At 44.1% G+C, this 19,205-nt stretch overlaps 1 protein-coding gene across 1 annotated transcript in view; it reads right to left on the reverse strand.

The window, feature by feature from the left end:
• The window catches only part of LOC8029198 (putative acyl-CoA synthetase YngI), a 229,174-nt gene that overhangs the window by 62,127 nt on the left and 147,842 nt on the right, over positions 1-19,205 (reverse strand). The window contains exons 5-8 of the mRNA XM_040214651.3: positions 11,787-11,905; positions 11,589-11,636; positions 9,448-9,565; positions 7,167-7,262 (exon numbers count right to left, since the gene is read on the reverse strand). Coding sequence (XP_040070585.3) covers positions 7,167-7,262; positions 9,448-9,565; positions 11,589-11,636; positions 11,787-11,905 — 381 coding nt within the window. The remainder of the gene's footprint in view (positions 1-7,166; positions 7,263-9,447; positions 9,566-11,588; positions 11,637-11,786; positions 11,906-19,205) is intronic.

The following is a 19,205-nucleotide window of genomic DNA, read 5'->3' on the forward strand; positions in this document are numbered from 1 at the left end:
AAGCACGATTTTTGGCCGCGCTTTTTTTTTTTAGCACTGCAGCAAAGTTTCTCTTGGCGGTGAGAAACACATCTCGCCTGCTATTCTGTCTTAAGTGTCAAGTAATGTCGAGTTGCTTCAATTCTAGACTACTCAGTTCATTCACTCCATAATATAGAATAAATAACACCCAAACGTCAAACGTTGAAAACGCAGTTTGTGGACCATTATACGCATAAACAGTGGAAGAAAAAGAAGAAGCGATTTGCGCCCTGGCTGGACGTGCTCCGCATTGGCTCCGCTTCCACCGGGTTATAGCCTTGTAGCACCGCAACCAAACCAACTGAATTTATACCAATATGTTCCTAACGTCACTAGGACCGCATCGGTGCCAACATTTTCGCACACCGATACCGAGTACGTGAATTATCACCGAATTATCACCGAAAATCACTAGGCCTAACGTCGCCTTAGCATGGCGAGGTGGCTGCCGCCTCGGCGTTAGCACCCCTAGCGACACAGGCACAACCACCTGCGCAACTGCGGTTCGCTCCACTCAACGCACCGACATCAGCGCCTCCCGACCGGCAGCCGAAGCGCGAACTTGAAACTTTCCGCCACCGCCTGCCACCAACCCTCTGTCGCAGCAGCTCCAAACTTCTCCGGCTAACACATCCATTCCAATCACGGCAACGGGTGTCGAATACATGGTTGAAGGGGACGAAATTGAACCCGACACTCTGCGTGAACCTGGATGGAAGACAATCCCCTCCCGCATCGCAGAAACCACCGCCACTTCAGCCACCACCACACCCGCTGCTGACCCCACCAAGCCCAAACAAAAACGCCGACAACATCGCAAGAAACCTACCACCCCTTCAAAAGACCCGCTCCCCCCTGGTGACTTCAAGGTTGTCATTAGTCCTCAGAGCGGTCTGAACCTCAGAAAAACAAATGCAGCCCAGCTAGCCGACTGCATCTTCCACGAAACCAACATGACAGACTTCCCTCAAGGCCAAGTACGCATAAACACCCGTTCAAACTTCATCGTAGTACGTACCCCCGATGAACACAGAAACCAACAATACCTGGACCTCAAGGCAGTCACCTGGAACGCTACCCACTACTCCGTCCAAAACCACATGCCTCCATCCAGCATCAATACGCTAAGAGCAATATTCCAAATCCCATCCGAAGACTCTGAACCACTAATCATGGAAAGCCTTACGCGTCATAGCCCCACCATAACCGTCCCCATCGCCCGTTGCATCAAAAACAGGGGCATCGTGCGAGTCTTCTTTTTGTGACCGGATGTACCCTTCTGGGTGCGGTACCATGCTGTCATTCTTCGCTGCTAAACATACAAGCGGAAAACCGAAGCATCCATGGCCTGTTGGTCCGCTGGCCACAGGCGAGACGTCTGCCCCGAACCCTCCCAAAACCCCACTGTACTCTTTGTGGCACACTGGGCCCCACTACAAATCACCCCTGCCAGCCTCGCGGCATCCTCTGTGGACGAGACCACCTGACAGGTGCATCGGGATGCCCAAAATGCTTCCAGCCTCGCCGCACTCTACCGAAAATCCTATCCAACATACAACCACCCCCCCCCCCCCCCAACCCCGGGACCGGACCTGCCCAGATCGCCACGATCTTCACAACACCCGGACTCACCTACAGCCAAGCCGCTCATTCCAGGTACGCACAGCTCTGCTCCCAACTCCCCCAACTCACCCCCCCCCCCCGCCCTCCGCATGGCAGTGCGAAATGCGCCAGGAAATGCAGCAATTATTTCACACTATCACCCTCCTTCGCGCAGATAATGAATGCATACAAGTGGAAAACCGTCTACTTAAACAACAACTCCAAACCACCCACAACCCTCCAGCTAGCCATCAACTAGCCACCTCCCCCCCAAATAAGAAACGAGCACTGCCCCCCACTATTGACCCTCACCCTCAGGCAACGCAGAAATCTCAGGCGACGCAGAAATAGCCAACGCTAGCGCCGAAATAGAAACGGCTTTCAATAACCACCGCCAACAGACCTCTGCCCAAATCAACCGCGGCAGTTCCACGATACATCTGGCAATGGAACTGCCCCGGTTTTCGAACTAAAAGAGGTAACACCCAAGCACACATTGCAGCCATACCCAACTCCTTCATGCTCATAGCAATACAGAAAACATACCACTCACCCATACTCAAAGATTATGTATATCACTCCCCATTGGGTTTCCCCCAGATAGCCACTCTTGTACATCGCAATATTGTCCCCCAGTACCAAACTTTCGCCTCACCGATACCACACAAACTCACCACACTCCACCTTCCCAAATCCCGTGTCACACGCCTGCACGTTCTTAATATCTATAGCCCTGGTAAATAAAACACACACCCTGCAAATACATCTTTCAGCAGGCACTTTCTCTCACTAAACGCGACATCCTCCTAACTGCAGGGAACTTCAACGCCCCTAACATAGAGTTGGGCTGCTCTTATTTCACTCGCGAAGACCGCCTACTCTCTGAACTTACCCACTCCCTGTACCTCACCCTCCATGGCGACCCTTCCTCCCTGACATGCATTGGCATGTCAGGGAGGACGACCTTCGCGTGCCACCAGGAAAAGGAACTGTACCCGTGTAGGACTTGTCATCATCTGGCACAGTATCGGTCGATGATCATGAGCTCCGGCCATGAGCTCCGGCTTTAGCACCGGACAACTCACCCATCGCACCTCCACAACTTTACACACACTAGGCAGAGATCACCACATCATCAGCATGTGTGTTACCCTCAAAGGCATCTCCACAACCCCCCACTTCCACCACCAACACAAGCAGATTGGGATCTTTTCCGCACCGAATGGCCACTACCACCCACCACCACCTGTGACTCCGACCTAGAACAATGGACGACCTACCATTGCTCAGCTAAACAGATTGCACCCAAGACTATCGACCCTGCTCCTCCAGCGGAATATGTAGAAACCCATCTCCATAACATCTGGGAGGCCTAAACCAGCCTAGAGCGGCGCTGGCGGAAACATAGATACCGACGCAACCTTCACCTCAAACTACAAACCTTTCTCACTAAGATCGAGACGCACGCGCTCAAATTAGCCAGGAACATCTGGAACAACACTTGTGACGAAATGCGAGGCCAGCTCTCCACTAAGAACGTTTGGCACATCCTCCGTGCCCTACTGGACCCGAGCACTACTAAGACCCCATCTCGCCACCAAATCACACAAATTATAGCGGACACTCCACTCTCACCCACCGCCCTATGCAACACCCTCCGCTCCATATACATCCCACTTCCCTCATCATACCCTGTTGGTTCTCCACAATACACTGGCAACCCCAATCCACAGCTCGACGAGCCCATTACCCTTGCAGAACTACACGCGGCGGTGCAAGCCCTCAAACGCAACACCACACCAGGACATGACAGCATCACAACACCGTCTTTCGTCACCTCAATAAGGAGGTCCTACAACACCTTTTACAACTCTTCAAATAACATTGGCTTAACAACACCCTTCCCTCCACCTGGAAACACTGCAACATCACCCTCATCCCCAAACCTGAAAAACCCGCCTCCATACACAAATTTCGCCCTATCTCCATTACGTCCTGTCTCAGCAAACTTTTTAAACACGTCCTGCAGATTCGCGTCAATGCGCACCTTGAACACACAAAAATCTACCCTCCAACATGATCGGCTTTCGACCCAACTTATCCACGCAAGACGACATTGTACAGTATCACCACGATTTCCACCAAGACCTCCCTCAACGAGATTGCACCTCTATACTCACACTGAAACTCCAAAAAGCCTTTGACAATATCTCACACCACAGCATCCATGAGGCAATCTCATCCCAAAACCTAGGTCTACAGTTCTACCACTATATCTATAACTTTCTTGCACAACGTACCGCTACCACCCGTTCGGGCCATGTCCAGTTTGATCCTTTCCATATGCCAGACCGCGGAACGCCACAAGGAGCGATCATCTCGCCCATGCTCTTGAGCCTCACCCTAATCCCATTGCCCGCAGTCTCTTCAGCATCCCCACGCTACGCAGCACACTGTACGCAGCTGAGATTGCCCTTTGGGTCCACTCTGGCTCCGACCAACACATTGAAGCAACACTCCAACACGGCATCAATCAAGTCCTACAGCACATCGAACTTTTGGACCTCCATGCTCTCACATAAATCCGCTGTCCTCACCTTTACGCCCCGTCGCCACAACCCCCTCCCCCCAAAACCCTCATCCAACTTTTTATACACTCTGATCCAATACCACATACGCAACAAATTCGACTTCTAGGCCTCACCCTCACGCACCGCGGATCACCCGCACCCACCCTCCAACACGTAAAAAAATATTTTTACCCGAACCACGCACCTCATTAGAAGGATCGCAACTAAACACCACGTCATCAAGGAACAGGGCCGCCTCCGACCCGTCCACAGTTTTCTGCTCAATTGTATCCTATACCAGCTACTATACCTTAACCTTAAACCAACCCAACTCGACTCCCTTGATGCGCTCCTCAGGAAGACATATAGACATGCACTCCTACTCCCCTCTCACGCCCCAACACACCGCCTGCTCGACCTCGGCATTCACAACACAATACGCGAACACCTAGACGCCCACTACATGTTCCAACTCACCCTCCTCGCATCCTCGCCCACATTGTACAACATTCTTAACTCTATAAACGACTCCCCCTCACCATCCCAATCCCCCCACTCCCCATTCCACCGCACATTCTTAACCGCATCCGAGTCCACCCCATCCCTCGCCACATGCACCCAAATTTCCATGCAGCCAGGCGACCAGCAAGAGCCAACACGCCCCCCCCCCCCCCAAACTATATCCATCACCATGCACACTATACACTGATGCATCAGACTACTCTCACAAACCTGCACCCTGTGTAACTGTTCTGGGCAAACACCCACCACCAAACGTCACGGCGGCCACCGTCCTCATACGAACACAACCACGGCGGAGGAAGCCGCCATTGCCCTTGCGCTCGCCCAGAGCCCGCCCCCCAATTCTTCCTATCTGACTCTCAGCAGGCCATCCGCAACTTTATTAGCGGGAATATGTCCACCATGCCCTTCGCCCTTCCAAATTCTCACCAACAACCCTCTATCCGTCACCGTGACCCTGCTGTGGAAACCAGCCCACACAGGCGTAGGCGCTAATGAGATGGTACACGATCGTGCTCGCGAACTTATCGACCGTGCCACCATTTCAACTGCACCTACGGGCGATGCCCCTACAGGCAAGCATACCTCTCTCCTGCAATACAAGGATATTACCCTGCGCTACCGCCTCCTCTGCCGCCAATGCCCACCCCCGCACCGACACCTCTCAAAGGAGGCAGCACACATGCTGCGCCTCCTATAAACACGCACTTTCCCCCACCGAGCACAACTAATACACACTCACGCGCACCTCTTTACCACCACCGCCTGTACTGCCTGCGAGGCACTCAACACTCACTACCATTCTCTTTGCGAATGCCCCGCAGACCCATACCCCCATCTTCCCTCCCCTCACCTCTGGGAGCAGATGTTGCGTGACCCGGAGGAGTCAGGCCGAGCCCTGACCACCTCCTGGGCACAGGCGGTCGCGGCGGCCCTGTGGACCTCCACCACCCCCAATACCTGATTTACGAGAAGACCAATGAAGTTTCCTCCTCCTTGACAATGAGATCCTTGTATGTCAACATGACGACATCGCTAGGTAAGAAGATTGAAGGCTGACCGTGCGCGACAAGTAAAATTTTTTTTTTTTTGGTTATCTTATTTTTTATTACAATAGTAATATTTAGTTCCACCAGGAGGGCTGATGTGTGCCACAAAGGCCGACGCCCCTTCCACCTGACTTTTTCTAAAATAAGAATTTTGTGAAATACAAACTCATGAAACAGCTTATGTAATTTTTGTCTGGCATACCGTATGCTATATTCTCAATCGGCATGACAATTCTAAAATGTAAAAAAAAAATGAGGCCGGAATTGCTTACTTGCGGCAACACTGGTCCCCTTATTCAAAAATGTATGAGTTCTTATATTTAAGGTTTCCCTCCGCCTCGCATTCTGTACGTTCCTGCTTCCCTCTGCTATTCTATTGTTAACATTCCAGGATTCTCGTGTACACATTGCCAGAGTACAGAAACCGATGTTCTGCACTCTTGAATACTTCAGCAGATGAGAAGGTGCCAATATAACATCGTTTATACATGTTTCGTTCGGCAATGCAGATTGGTCGAAAAGTTTGAAGAGTGGTAGTTAAACAGTTTGACCGATTGACATGGCTTCTTCAGCATCGAACGGACGAGCTTTATCTTGTAACATTTTTGGTGCCCATAGCAGTCATTCCTGCGTTGATACCATCTTACTTTCTATCGATGGCTCTAAAATATATCGAACTATAGAAACATGAAAATAATGTGAAAAGTCGGTCGCGACAAATGTTACTGAAAGCACGTCGTTCAGGAATTACACTTTTATGGTTAATAAAATAAAAAAATAAACATACAGGAAAGCCAAGAATCAAAAATAAATTACACCTTGAGCACTTTAAAAGGCGGCATTAAATTTGTGGCTGGCGATAATTCCTGCTATATTCGTGACCAACTAAATCAAGCTTTTAATGGTGTATACACATTTTATATCCTAATCACCGACACTGTTAAATAAAATAATCGGTTGAATGCCGTGTCCTGCCAGATAAAGATAACACCGAATGCATACAGCCTAACTTGTTCATTGAATAGCGCCAACTATCTAGTTTTGTAGCGTCCAAAAACAGCATAACGTATCTGGATGACTGGCAGCAACTTTTTTTTTTATTAAAACGTTCCAAATAACGCCACTATTGGAAACTTCAGTTTGTTATTCTTAGGTAAATATATTTCGAACCGCCACTTTGTGCTTCGACACCGGCCTTGTTTGGCAATGTTAGCGAAAGGGAATAATTTTTATTTCAATTTTATTCTTCTACGTTATTTCCATCTTTTTTTTTTAGAATCACCGTGTATATGAATCAACCCAAAATCACCAACTTCCTAAACTGCTTTTTTGAAGTTTTATGTAAAAATATGATATTTTGCTCAAATGAGATGAACTACCGGATGGGAAAAAAGTACGACACCTTTTGATGGTATCCAATAAAACGTCCCACAGTGTTGGCGTTGTTGACAACGTTGAAGTGAGTCAGTCGCGCCGGTTTCGGTTGCCCCGTCGTACCCTAAGTGAATGAAGAAATGCCCATAGTTTACAATAATGGCAACGCGTAAAAACAGGCTGCTGTTTTTTTTGTTTTTTTTTTTTAAATAGGTATTTATACTCCATCAGCTTTTCGCGCACAAAATCACAAGGTGCGCTTTTGAGAACCTAGGTTTGTTAATAGCACCGCACGCAAAAGTAATAAATAATGCAGCTGTATTTATTTTCTACATACATGAAAATATACTGCCAATATACCTTTACCTAATGAGATTGCGTAATAGTCATAACAAGGTTATGTGTAGCCATATTTTCCGGCCAGTAAGGCCTCAAGTACCTGCCTACATTTTGAAAGCCATTGCAGCTCCCGTGTTTTATAGCAATTAGGTTCCATAACTCCTGGCCCAGCTTGCCACGTTTAAACAGCCTGGTGACCAAGAGCGGTAGGACACGTTGACCTCGGGGCCGCTTCTATAAGTCACAGCTTAGGCGGTGCGGAGTCATGGCGTCTCGTAGCCAAGCCAAAATTATTATTTGGTACTTGTACTCTCAATGTCAAATCAAATTGAGTTTATCATTATTCAAACCTAAGACTGTGTTCTTCCTTCACCTCGGGTGCAAAGCATGCATTTTATTTATTCCTATATTTAAATAACTGTCAATTTTTATTTGGATTTTTGCTGGTACTAGTACCAATAAATAAACATACAGTATGAGGTAAATATCATTACAAGGATATAAATTCATACATTTACAAAGTTGCACGTTTTCCACTGCAAAAATAAGGAATAAACACTTGCATAGCTAATAACGTGTCTATCTGGGTTGTTCCACTCTCTTGTAGCTTAATGATTACATTAATATTTAAACTTTGAATATTAAAAATACTCATCGAGTGTGCTGCCACGCTTAGGTGTAATGGCTATTGCTTCTTATAGCATAAAAAACTTGATTTTATCCACTTGAACATGTCGTTTAAAAGGAGAACCAGAAATTTCAGTGGAGCAACTTTTGCGCAGTTATCAATAAATCAATATGTTTAGTACTTATGCTGTCGGCTGGAAAGGGTTGTGCGTATTTGTTGTAAACAATTTCAACTGATTTTCTTTGGAAGCTTTCTGTAATATTTTGGTATTTTGTGAATTGGGAAATAATGACATATTTCGGTATATTTGTAGAGGGCGCACAGGGGTTGTGTTTGCTAAGAATTTTACACAACACAAAGGCCATATAACTTGATCTGACCATATGGGTGGTAGCAATGGACACCACTAGGTCATTCACCGGAGCACGCTAAAAATCCCAGGCTGGCGGGTGTATAGTACTGGCTAAATTCATCACGTACAGCTGTAAGAAATGCCGCACGTTAAACCTGACTAACATTCCGGTTGCATAAACGTAACTACAACAAATTTACTAACTAATTCACTGGCTTCAGAACTGCGGTTCTTCTCTGCTTCGACTCGCAGAGGTAGGAAGCAATAAGAAAAGCTTTTTTCAATTTTCTTACGGCATCGGGATGAAATTTGAATGCTCAGTCTCTTATTCGATGAAACGAACCACCAAGCCTATGGCAAATAATTCCTTTTCATAAATTATTTTGCAAATATATGGAACGTTGGTACGCCGGAAGACGCATTAAGGCAATGAGATGTGCAGTGTATACAGAACCGCTCATAAATCAAGAAAATAGTTAAAAATGTTCTTCAAATTGCGAGGAGAGCAAAACGATAACACGTTGTATGTGTCGGCCTTCTTTCGAGTTAATTGTTTTCTTTTTTTGCAAACTTTTTTTTTTATGTTAAGCAAAATTAAAGCGCTCTGCTTCTGGGTTTTTACGGCCCTAAAGAATTATTGAAAAATGAAATGCGAGGTCTCGGATTAGGTGTGACCGTAGAATTAAACAGCCCCCCCCCCCCCCAATTAATAGTGTCGTTCGGTGGACTGTAGGATAATAAATAGGTGTCCTGGAATTTTCTGAGGCCCAATTTATAAAATTTGTAAACATGTTGGTCAACATGTCGGCAACCTCTGTGATCAAATGGCTCTTCGTAGCAGGCTGTGGACTACCATGACCATCACTGCGTAGTCTCGACTTTCTGTTCTCCTTCGTGGAAACCCATGACATTGATGTAATTTTCGAATGTTGTTTATTGTGGGATGCTAACATTTTTCAAGCTTAAAATAATTAGTTTCTAGAGACTTACTGAGGAAAACTGGATAAAAGCATCTTGGTCGAACTGCACTTTGGCAGACACAAACTTCATGGTGGCGTGGTCTTCAGCCGTTGCTGAATTCATCAGGTCATTGAAGGTGATACTGCCACTGTGGGGGATGAATGTGTCGATTAAATGGCATTTACATGCTGGCAGTGACTGTCTCTACGCGCCGCACAGTCATCCCCATTCGTGTAGACGGCGGTCACTGGTCTACTAAATATTGCATCATTTCAGATGAATTGTAACGGTTGCCATTTAGTCCACTCCAAATTTAGATAACCGTGAACCAGATTCTCTTTGCTTACATAAAATAAACCTTCAGAAAAAACAAAAACAAAAATATTACTAAATTTTACAAAGGAACGATGTTTGAATAGTGAGCCTTTCTGTAAAAGAAGTATCCCTGGAGAATGGAGATCTAGATCTTGCCCGCGTAGACTTCGTTTTGGGTGTGATGTACTTCTTTTAGCGGGCCTGCAGTGACGCCATCCCGTGTAGAAAAGAACGATTAACTTGAACACACGGATAGAATTGGTACGCACAAAATGCGTTTCCGCAAAACTTTTTAAACTTGTTTCATGTTTAGCAAATATTTTTTTTCTATCGTTATAAAGACAGAAACTGAGGAAGAGAAAAAGGAGAGACAGAGAAAAAGGTCAGGTCGCGTGGGGATGTCGAGGCACCAAACTCTGGTTGGATTGATTAGAGGGTAGACGCAAAGCTCCCTGGCGTTGTAGCTAATCACTCTTGGAATGCACGCGCGAAACGTCGGTGTTTGGCGCTCGCGTACAAACAATGAGCGGACGGGTTTTTGCTCTTCGCAACTCTCCTTTCTGACGCAGTGTTTGTGTTAGGCCCATCATCATGGCGTCAAGGGGGTGATTCCTGTCGCGTCGCGTTTAGAGTTTTTTTTTTATTTTTTTTTCTTAGTTACTTTTTTTTTTTTTTTTGTATAGATCACCCACTGAAGTACGTGTTGAATATTTGTTTCCGGTTTCTGTGTCGCTTCCTCACACTCTTCTTGGGATCACAACAATTAAACGCGTTCTGCGTTAGAATACCAATTTGTTGGAGTATAAAGTACTCGGCCGGGCGGAGTTCAAACCCCACCGGCCCAGTACTTCATTTTAACAAACGTTGCTTTTCAGATAAGTTAGAGACAACTATTATCAATCATTGCGTGTTCAGAGTAATCATTACGGCCGAAGACATAAGACTTCTTACGTGTAGGAATGCGAAAGCATTCCTACAAACATCGCGCTACGTCGTACTTTTTCACATGGCGCTCCGGTGGTGACATTACGCTCCCCCACTGCGAAGGTGAGGCGCACCCGCCGGCTCCATGGCTTCAGTGACCAAGCTTCTGCGCTGCTGTGCTTTCTCTTGTATTTTATTTCTGAGGCGCGTTCGCTTTCCCTTGAGCGGCCCCGACTGCTTTTGTGAAGAAGCATGTGCTGTGACGCGTCGTTGCCAGGGGCACTTTACATGCCGTTTCGCTCCGTCATTGGAAAAATGGGAATTTATGTACCGTTTTTCGATGCTACTGACACCGCCGGCTTCGCTCCATAAAACAGTAATGTTTTATCATTCATAATTATTCTCAATGTAGCCCGTGTATGATGGCAGCCATAGCACGCTACTTCAAGGCAGTCGTCCTTCCGTTGCCGACGCAACATTATGGTACGTTTCTCTTGAATTTTATAAACAAAGTTTGCTTCATGAAACATTTATTTCGACTTTTAAATTCATCTTCATTTATTATTCAAGACTTACTTGTTAAGCTGATGGTCATTGCTCACAGGCATATTTTTATTTGTCCCCAAGCACTCAGTCATGCGCGCCTTAATTGCATATACAGGTCGCCGTTCATGTTAGGTTGACAATTTAATGTTAGGACATTTAAGACATAAAAAATAAGGCAAACAGATTAGAAATAATTTATTTAGATGGAAGCGTTAGTATTTTTATTGGTAATGAACTACACAGAAGCGGAGATTTCAGCTAAAGAGCGATGAAAATAAGTAAAGGTACCTTTCCTACTGAAATTCTGCAGCAGAATCATTACAGAGTAAGTCACCTTAGAAAGCAATCAACGCTCACCATCACATCCTCCATTTTATTGTACTTACGGCATCCTCTCGTCGCCGATGGTGATGACGTGTTTAAGGAACGGCAGCCTGGAAGGATGCAGCAAAAGTTACGGCACTTCGAAGACAGCCTCATGTCTTCTCGTTCTCAGCGAGTCTAACGTTTTTTTTTTTTTTTTTAAATGGTACAGCCAGCTGTGAAGTTCAAGGCTTTATTTAATTAAATATCAGAATTTTTACCTTTGGCTGTTCAATTCTCTCGGCGATGATTTCTCCAGTTCCGGTGCAATTTGAAGTAACATCTTGTAGTACTTGTTATCAAGAAATTTTTCCCCAAGGATCAGAGCCGCACACTCAGTCTGAAAGCAGTTGGTCCTGTTTTTACATAAAAACGGCACACAGCGGCGAAAGCTCGAAGTGTAATTGGCGTCTAGAAAGGTAGTTGCGCTAAATAACTCTCCAAACCGAACACGATTTTCGCTTGAGGTTAGACGGACACATTTTTTTTAACTGTTTTTCGGGACCCTTTGCGGGTGGAAAGAGTAGGGTCTCGTCCGGAAAACGCAGTGGCGCGCAGACGGCAAGAACGGTCAATGAAGCGACTCCACGGCATATCGCAGGACGGCAAATAAAAATATGTTCAATTTAACGAAAAACGCCGAAAGGATATCAAGGGAGAGAGGAGGTTATTGCTTATGTCGCTCAGCGACATCAGCAATAACTCGAAATTCCGGCAGTTTGTGCGTGTTTCCTTTTTACGCCCATGGAAACCTCCATAGCGATCTGCGTTTTTTTCATTCCCTCTGTATACAGCGAAGCTGTATACAGAGGGAAAGAAAAACTTTAGCCCCCTGCAATATCATCATAGCAAATGCAACTTCGGCAGTGTACCAATCCTGACATTGATGGCTGTCGCAGTATTCCCGGAGGCACTCGTCGACAGTACCGCTGCAGCGCTCGACAGCTTGGCCTATAGGGTCGTAGGGAAAAGTGTGGCGGCCTTGGATGGCCCTTCGCATCATAATTCCCTTTCAAAATGCGCCTAGAGGTGGGTTCCTGCTGTCACGCAGACAATCCGGTCTGTGCGACAGCAGCCATTGAGGCAGAGGATCAATCATTTTTACACTGAGCTCTTCAGTTGGCCCTGTTGACCACTGGCTACCTTTAAAAACGTGTGGTTCTCACGATGTGTATTCATCCGCTGACATACCTGGTAGCTCCCCACAAGCAGAGAAATGTCGAGCCGAATTTCAATAGAGTGGAAACGACTGGACGTACGCCAGAATGTTTTGAAGCAGCTAGCGTGAGCACTGAGGTGGTGATCGTGTCCAATTTGGAAGTACAAGGGACCTGAGCTGTTCTTAACATAATCGCTTTTCTGATTTGATTTGCACTAGCAGCCCGCTTGGCTCAGCCTCTGTGGCATCTTCGAGGTTCCGCAGTAATTGTGTTCCCTGCTTTTGCTTTAGAGCGGTCTTTAGAATATGAGCTTTCAAAAGCGAAGGCTGTTTATCTCGAGCCAGTTCTACAATTAAGCTCTTTACGTGACATAGAGTTGACGTGTCATTTTCCGTCATGGCCATTGTCGTTTCAAACCTTCCCAAATAGCTCCCGTTGCCGTGACCTCTTCCATGCACAACAAATTTGTTTCAGCTTGCCCAGTGCGATGTTAATGTAACTGTTAAATTTAGGTGGGCACTTTTATGAAAAGAGTTCAGTCATGTATGTTAAACCTAGCTTGGTATATCACGTATGTGCAAGAGCTTATACCAAATTTTTCTTTTGGGCTAGAAAGCTGTTGATGGCAGGAGATCCAACATAAAGCAATTTGTTTTTCTTTTGCGGTGCGATAATTTTATTTAGAAACACCAAATATAAGTGCTCGAAACACGATCAATACATAACGGTATTAGAAAAAAATCGCAATGTCCAGTGCTTTAGATAAACCTCTTGCCCTCGCTATAAGTCATTACAACATATAGCTGGCCTCACCGGCCACAGCGTGAGACACCTCCTGCGCGGTTTAACGTCACCACTTATATACGACCAAGGGTGACGACACCCTACATGTAAGACGAAGCGAATCGCACGCTCTTGGGCTGTCTCCTCTATCATATCAGGCAGAGCCAGCACGGTCAGCCGCACGAGTTCGGATTTACTAACTGATCCTAAACCCATACCAAATCCCAGCACCATGATGAGCTCGTTGTGGGGTTTGTCGCAATCTGGATTTTAAAGAGCGTCCGCGCAGTTGAAAGAAGCTGGTCGACTCATAATAAACGAAGATACAGATTTCACGAAAAGAAGAGAACTGGATGGGCTGAGTTTGGAACGATACAGGAGGAGCGGCCTGCTGAGGTAATATTCAAGACAGGCGTAAAAGTCTGTGGATACGACGCCCCGGCAAGATCAGACCTCCGTCGCTACCACCTGGACACCGAAACAAAGAGCCACCACACGATGGCTGCACACGAAAGGACCATGTAAATATATGTATACCCACCCTAGGCAAAAAGCAATACTTGAAACGAAGTTAAAATATATTGAATATGAATATTCATTTTTCATTCATTCTGCAATATTTTGTTCACATTCGAAATGCGCGCGTAAGATATTCAAAATATATATAAATATTAATCAGAAAATATCTTAGATATACCAAATATATAATTCCTTCCCCCGCAAGATGCCGTTTGTGTATCAACTGCCGGCTACACATTTTTTTTTCGATTTTGTTAGTAAATGGTGTCCCTGTGGTATTTAAAGGCACTTCTAAATCCCCCCCATCCCACAACTACACATTAGAAACGAACACAAACACAAACACCATTACACACTGAACACCTGAATAAGAGTCCCATGGACTGATCTAGAATTTTATATAGCCTACATATTGAAGGTAATCATTCGGCTGGTAACTACCTCTGCACTTATTAAGGTTCCAAGTATTTGATCTTCTCCACGAGAGTCTGTCGAAGGAAAAACAGTGTTTCGAAGTTCGTGGACGATATCTCTCACACAAAAACATTGGTACAACTAATAATAATTCGGCGCAGTCGCTAAACAATATTCACAAAAACGGCTCTTAGAGAAACGCTACGGCTTCTCTGCATAGCACTACTTAGAAAGAAGCGAGTCAAGGCAGTTTATTCACTTTAAAACAGTTATTTTCCTTTTCTTTACTAGTTGCCTATTTAATATGGCCATTGAGGTCACTATATTAAAGTCACTACTCACATCACATACTATGGTGAGTATACACATTCAGTGAACTAACATTGTGATAGCGCAACCACGCCAAGCATATCTGCTTACAGCACTTGCTGAGCTTTCCAGCATCAGCAAGTGTTGTGGTTGTAGTTCCCGAACCCCGTTAGTGATTGGCGTGCAAGAAACTCATTACGTGTGTTCTTGATAGAAAAAAAGAAACAATAACATAAACTGGGCTGATTTATCAGTGCGATGCTGCACAACTCAATTGACAAGCTAATCAAATGTATTTAGGCACTTCAGTGCACTACACATCTGCTTGAAGTGAACTTGTGAAAGGCAAGCTTTTGAATCAAACTACCAAAGTATGAACCATTTTGTTCTTAGCCCGAGACTGAGGCAGAAAAAGAGGAAAGTTTCAAAGTACAATAAAAATGAACAGTCGAGGACACGTCTCTAACACAGCTAAGAACAAGTTTATTTTGTCACTTTTTATATACACTCCACGAACTTCACCACAGAACCTTCTCGACTTCCAAAGCCAAAAGATAACAAAGGTCTCATCTGTTTCCACCATAATTGTCAATAATTGTGATTAAAGACTTCACAATACCCGCTTTCACTGTTTTTGAATGGCAACCCTTTTTTGACAGCAGCGGTTTTACGTTTCCTTTTCCATATTCCCAACATAGCCCTTTTTCATTGTGAATCATAAGTTCTAAAAACTGCAGTTTACCATTCATGGGTCGTTCGATCGTAAACCGACCGTAAACAGTGAAAGCGGGTAGTGAGAAGTCTTTAATCACAAATGCAATGGAGAGGTCATGTACACATTTCTTGGCTGAATCAGTAGAAAGACAGTGGAGAAGGCTAAACAGTGCTGGTTATGAGGATAAATTCGTAGGGAAGCAGTTATCCGTAAAATTCTCAGACAAATGCACAGGGGAACCAAAGCAAAGGCCAAAAAATAGAACTATTTTCATTACGTTTTATCAGAAACTTTCTCACAACTTAAAGGCTTGTGCCACAAAGTTCGATGTGGATCTGGTTTTTAGTTCGGATTACAAGTTGAGTAAGCTCAACCCTTCCAAAAAAGTGTAAGGGAATGCACAAAATCTCATCGAGAAAAGTCTATTCAGTGTACTAATGGAGCGGTACATGAAATCCCCCTGGAATGTAACTTTAAATATGTGGTGCAGACGTCAAGTTGTATAAATGGCAGATTGACTGACCACAAAACAAATGTCAAAAACCACGTCGCTAATTCGGAAATAGCAAAACATGTTCAAAAATGTAATAATTGTATACCACGCTGGTTCGAAACAGAGATAATACACAGGGAGTTAGACGACATCAAAAGGGTTGTAAAATAAACAATAAGAATGAAATCAAGGGGAAACTGCATTAGTCAGGTGTCGTTACAGCTTAGCAGCAGTGCAAAAATATTCTTGCGGATTTGAGAGTTTTGTAAAGTGGTTGTTGAATGTGAAAAGGTTTAAGTGGTTTCCTCCTTTGTGTCTGATGTCTTAGGGTGGGGATCAGGTGGATTGGCATGAAATGCTTAGGTGGGCCAGTTGGTACACCATGGGAAATAAGCGCCAAAAGAAAAAAGACAAAAGAGTAGAATAACAACGACACAGGATTGGCATCTTTTGTTGCCGGGATGCTTTGTGTTTGTGGGCCGGATAGTAGAGGGGGGGGGGGGGTGCTATGTACGCGAAGGTACAGTCAATTATCTTCCAGGAGGGGGGAGCTAGAGTGTGTTGCTTTGTAAAAAACGTCAAGGTCGTTTAGCAGTTATGGTGGAAAGAGATGAGACCTTTGTAATCTTTTGGCTTTGGAGGTCGAGAAGGTCGAGAAGGTTCTGTGGTGAAGTTCCTGGAGTGTATATAAGAGGGTGACCAAATAAACTTGTCTTCAGCTGTGTTAGAGACGTGTCCTCGACTGTTCATTTGTCTTCTTTGAAACCTTCCTTGCTTCCTGCCTCAGTCTGGGGCTAAGAACAAAATGACTAACATCCACCAGCTAGCCTGCGCAATCACTGCATTAACAAAGTATTGCAGTCAAGAGATACTTACAGTGCAGCACAACAGTATTTACGATTTCTAGGTATTTTAGGAGCAATCTGCACATATTTCTGAACGCTGCAATTTTATTAGGGTTGGAGTATATTTTGCATGAAATAAACTCATATTTTAAAAATCATTCTAAAGGTATTTTGTGCCTACTAATTTAGTATTTACATATTTCATAACGCATGAACGGATCTGCAAATGTAGTTTAAATAAATGTATTTTAAGAAGACTTTCAGGAGTATATTTTTTGTGTACTTACCATTATGAACTGTACTTCAAATAGATTCAAATTAGAATCTGGTATATTTCAAACGCATTACTTTTCGCTAAGGGCAGGTAGCACAGGCTATTGGGCGAATATTTTGAATATCTTTTAAAAAGAGGGCCAACATCGGCTCATGCACATTGCAGCCCGATTCCCAGGGAATTGAATGCTTATGGTGTAAAATCAGCTATGAGAACAGTCGCTGCTTCACTGCTGTGGCCGCCTGGCCCCAAACACAGTCCCAGAGTTCTTTCATAATATGTATAATTATATGCGTAAGAATCTTAACACGAGCCGCAAGATTATAATAGCAGATGACTTTAATTTACCTCTAGTTGATTGGTCCTTTCCTAAATCCCAAAAATTATCTCGTGGTGTTGACATTCTTTCAGAACTATGTTTTCATTATAACCTAACTCAAATTGTTACCGAAAACACTCGCATTCAAGGCTCGACACAAACAGTGCCTGATTTGGTTTTTGTTAGTGATCATTTTCTGAGTCACAAGTACAGTATCGACATCTTAGATGGTATATCTGACCACGAAATGGTTTTGTGCTCTTTTAAAACTAACTCTGTAGTTTCTGCTACGCCGCAGGTTTCTACAGAACTGAACTATAGCAAAGCAGACGACGTTGGCGTACTCGATTATTTTGATATGCATTTTGATAACTTCTAATCGCTCTTATCAAACGGTCTTACCCCTACTGATACCCTTTGGAACTAATTTAAAGTAAAAATTCAGTTCTGCATTTTCAACTTTAGTCCAACTAAGACGAAAAGAATTGTCAGGAAAAACCTTTGAATAACGCGAGAAATTATTCACGTTAAACGTAAAATAAATAGGCTGCGCAAATGTGCAAAGAAAACCAAAACACCTCTTAATAAAGATAAGTTGGCACAGCTGAATACTGAACTTGGCCTAAAGTTGGATCAGCTAAGCATTAATTCTTCAATGCGACACTTCAGTCGTTTATTAGATCGTCACCTCGCAAATTTTGGAGTCATGTTAACCCTAAAAGTAAAGCACACCTTGAATCACTCTCAAATAATAAAAACAATCTAGCAAAGACGTTTAACGAGTATTTTCTTTCTGTACTTACTACGGATAATGGAAATATACCTTCTTTTGTCTCTTGTTCAGCTCTGGCCGCAATGGGCGATGTAGTAGTTACCGAACAAGGCGTCTTGCAGCTCTTGCTTAACCTCGATAGTAAAAAGAGTGCTGGCCCTGACAATCTACCCTATGAAGTTTTAAAAAGGTACGCGGAATGGATAGCAAAGTGTCTCGTACTCATCTTTAGACACTCCCTCAACAGAGGAGAAATTTCTAAGGACTGGAACTCCAACTTGCTCCAAAATACTCGAGCATATTATACTAAAACACATTTCAACCTTCGCCGCTATTCCAGCACGGCTTCAGGCGTCAGTTATCGACTGTTACTCAGCTGACCGAAAGCATTCATACCTTTTCTGCTATAATTAACAACAAGGGTGAGGTTGACGGTATATTCATAAATCTATCGAAAGCATTTGACAAAGTATCCCACACAAAACTACTATTCAAGCTAGAAAATATTCTGTGAGCAGGCAAAATACTTCATTGGGTAAGAAACTACCTTTCTGACCGTTATCAGTTTGTGACATTTGACGCTTATTTATCGTCAAAGGGAAAAGTTTCATCTGGTGTTCCACGGGGATCTGTACTGTCATCTTTCATGTTTCTTATTTACATAAATGACATAGTTCAAAGCGTTAATGTAAAAATCCGTCTGTTTGCTGACGAATGTATACTCAACTCATAAATCAACAACGAACAGGATCAAATCGACCTTAACAATGCACTTCAACCTATTGCTCAATGCTGTCATGACTGGTAGATATTGTTAAATTTAGATAAAACTCTATGACCATAACTAAACAAAAGGCAACCAAAATCATTTTCCTAGAACATAAACAATAAACCCCTGGAGAAAGTCACAGAGTACGAGTAGCCTCGGCTTCCATATAAGCCATGACTTCCGTTGGGACTTACACATAGACTATGTAACTCAAAAAGCGCTAAACAAAATTAATTTTCTAAAAAGAACCTTAAAAATGGATTAACTG

The sequence above is a fragment of the Ixodes scapularis genome, unplaced genomic scaffold, assembly GCF_016920785.2.
Source record: "Ixodes scapularis isolate PalLabHiFi unplaced genomic scaffold, ASM1692078v2 PGA_scaffold4__175_contigs__length_147842914, whole genome shotgun sequence".
NCBI classification, from domain to species: Eukaryota; Metazoa; Arthropoda; class Arachnida; order Ixodida; family Ixodidae; genus Ixodes; species Ixodes scapularis.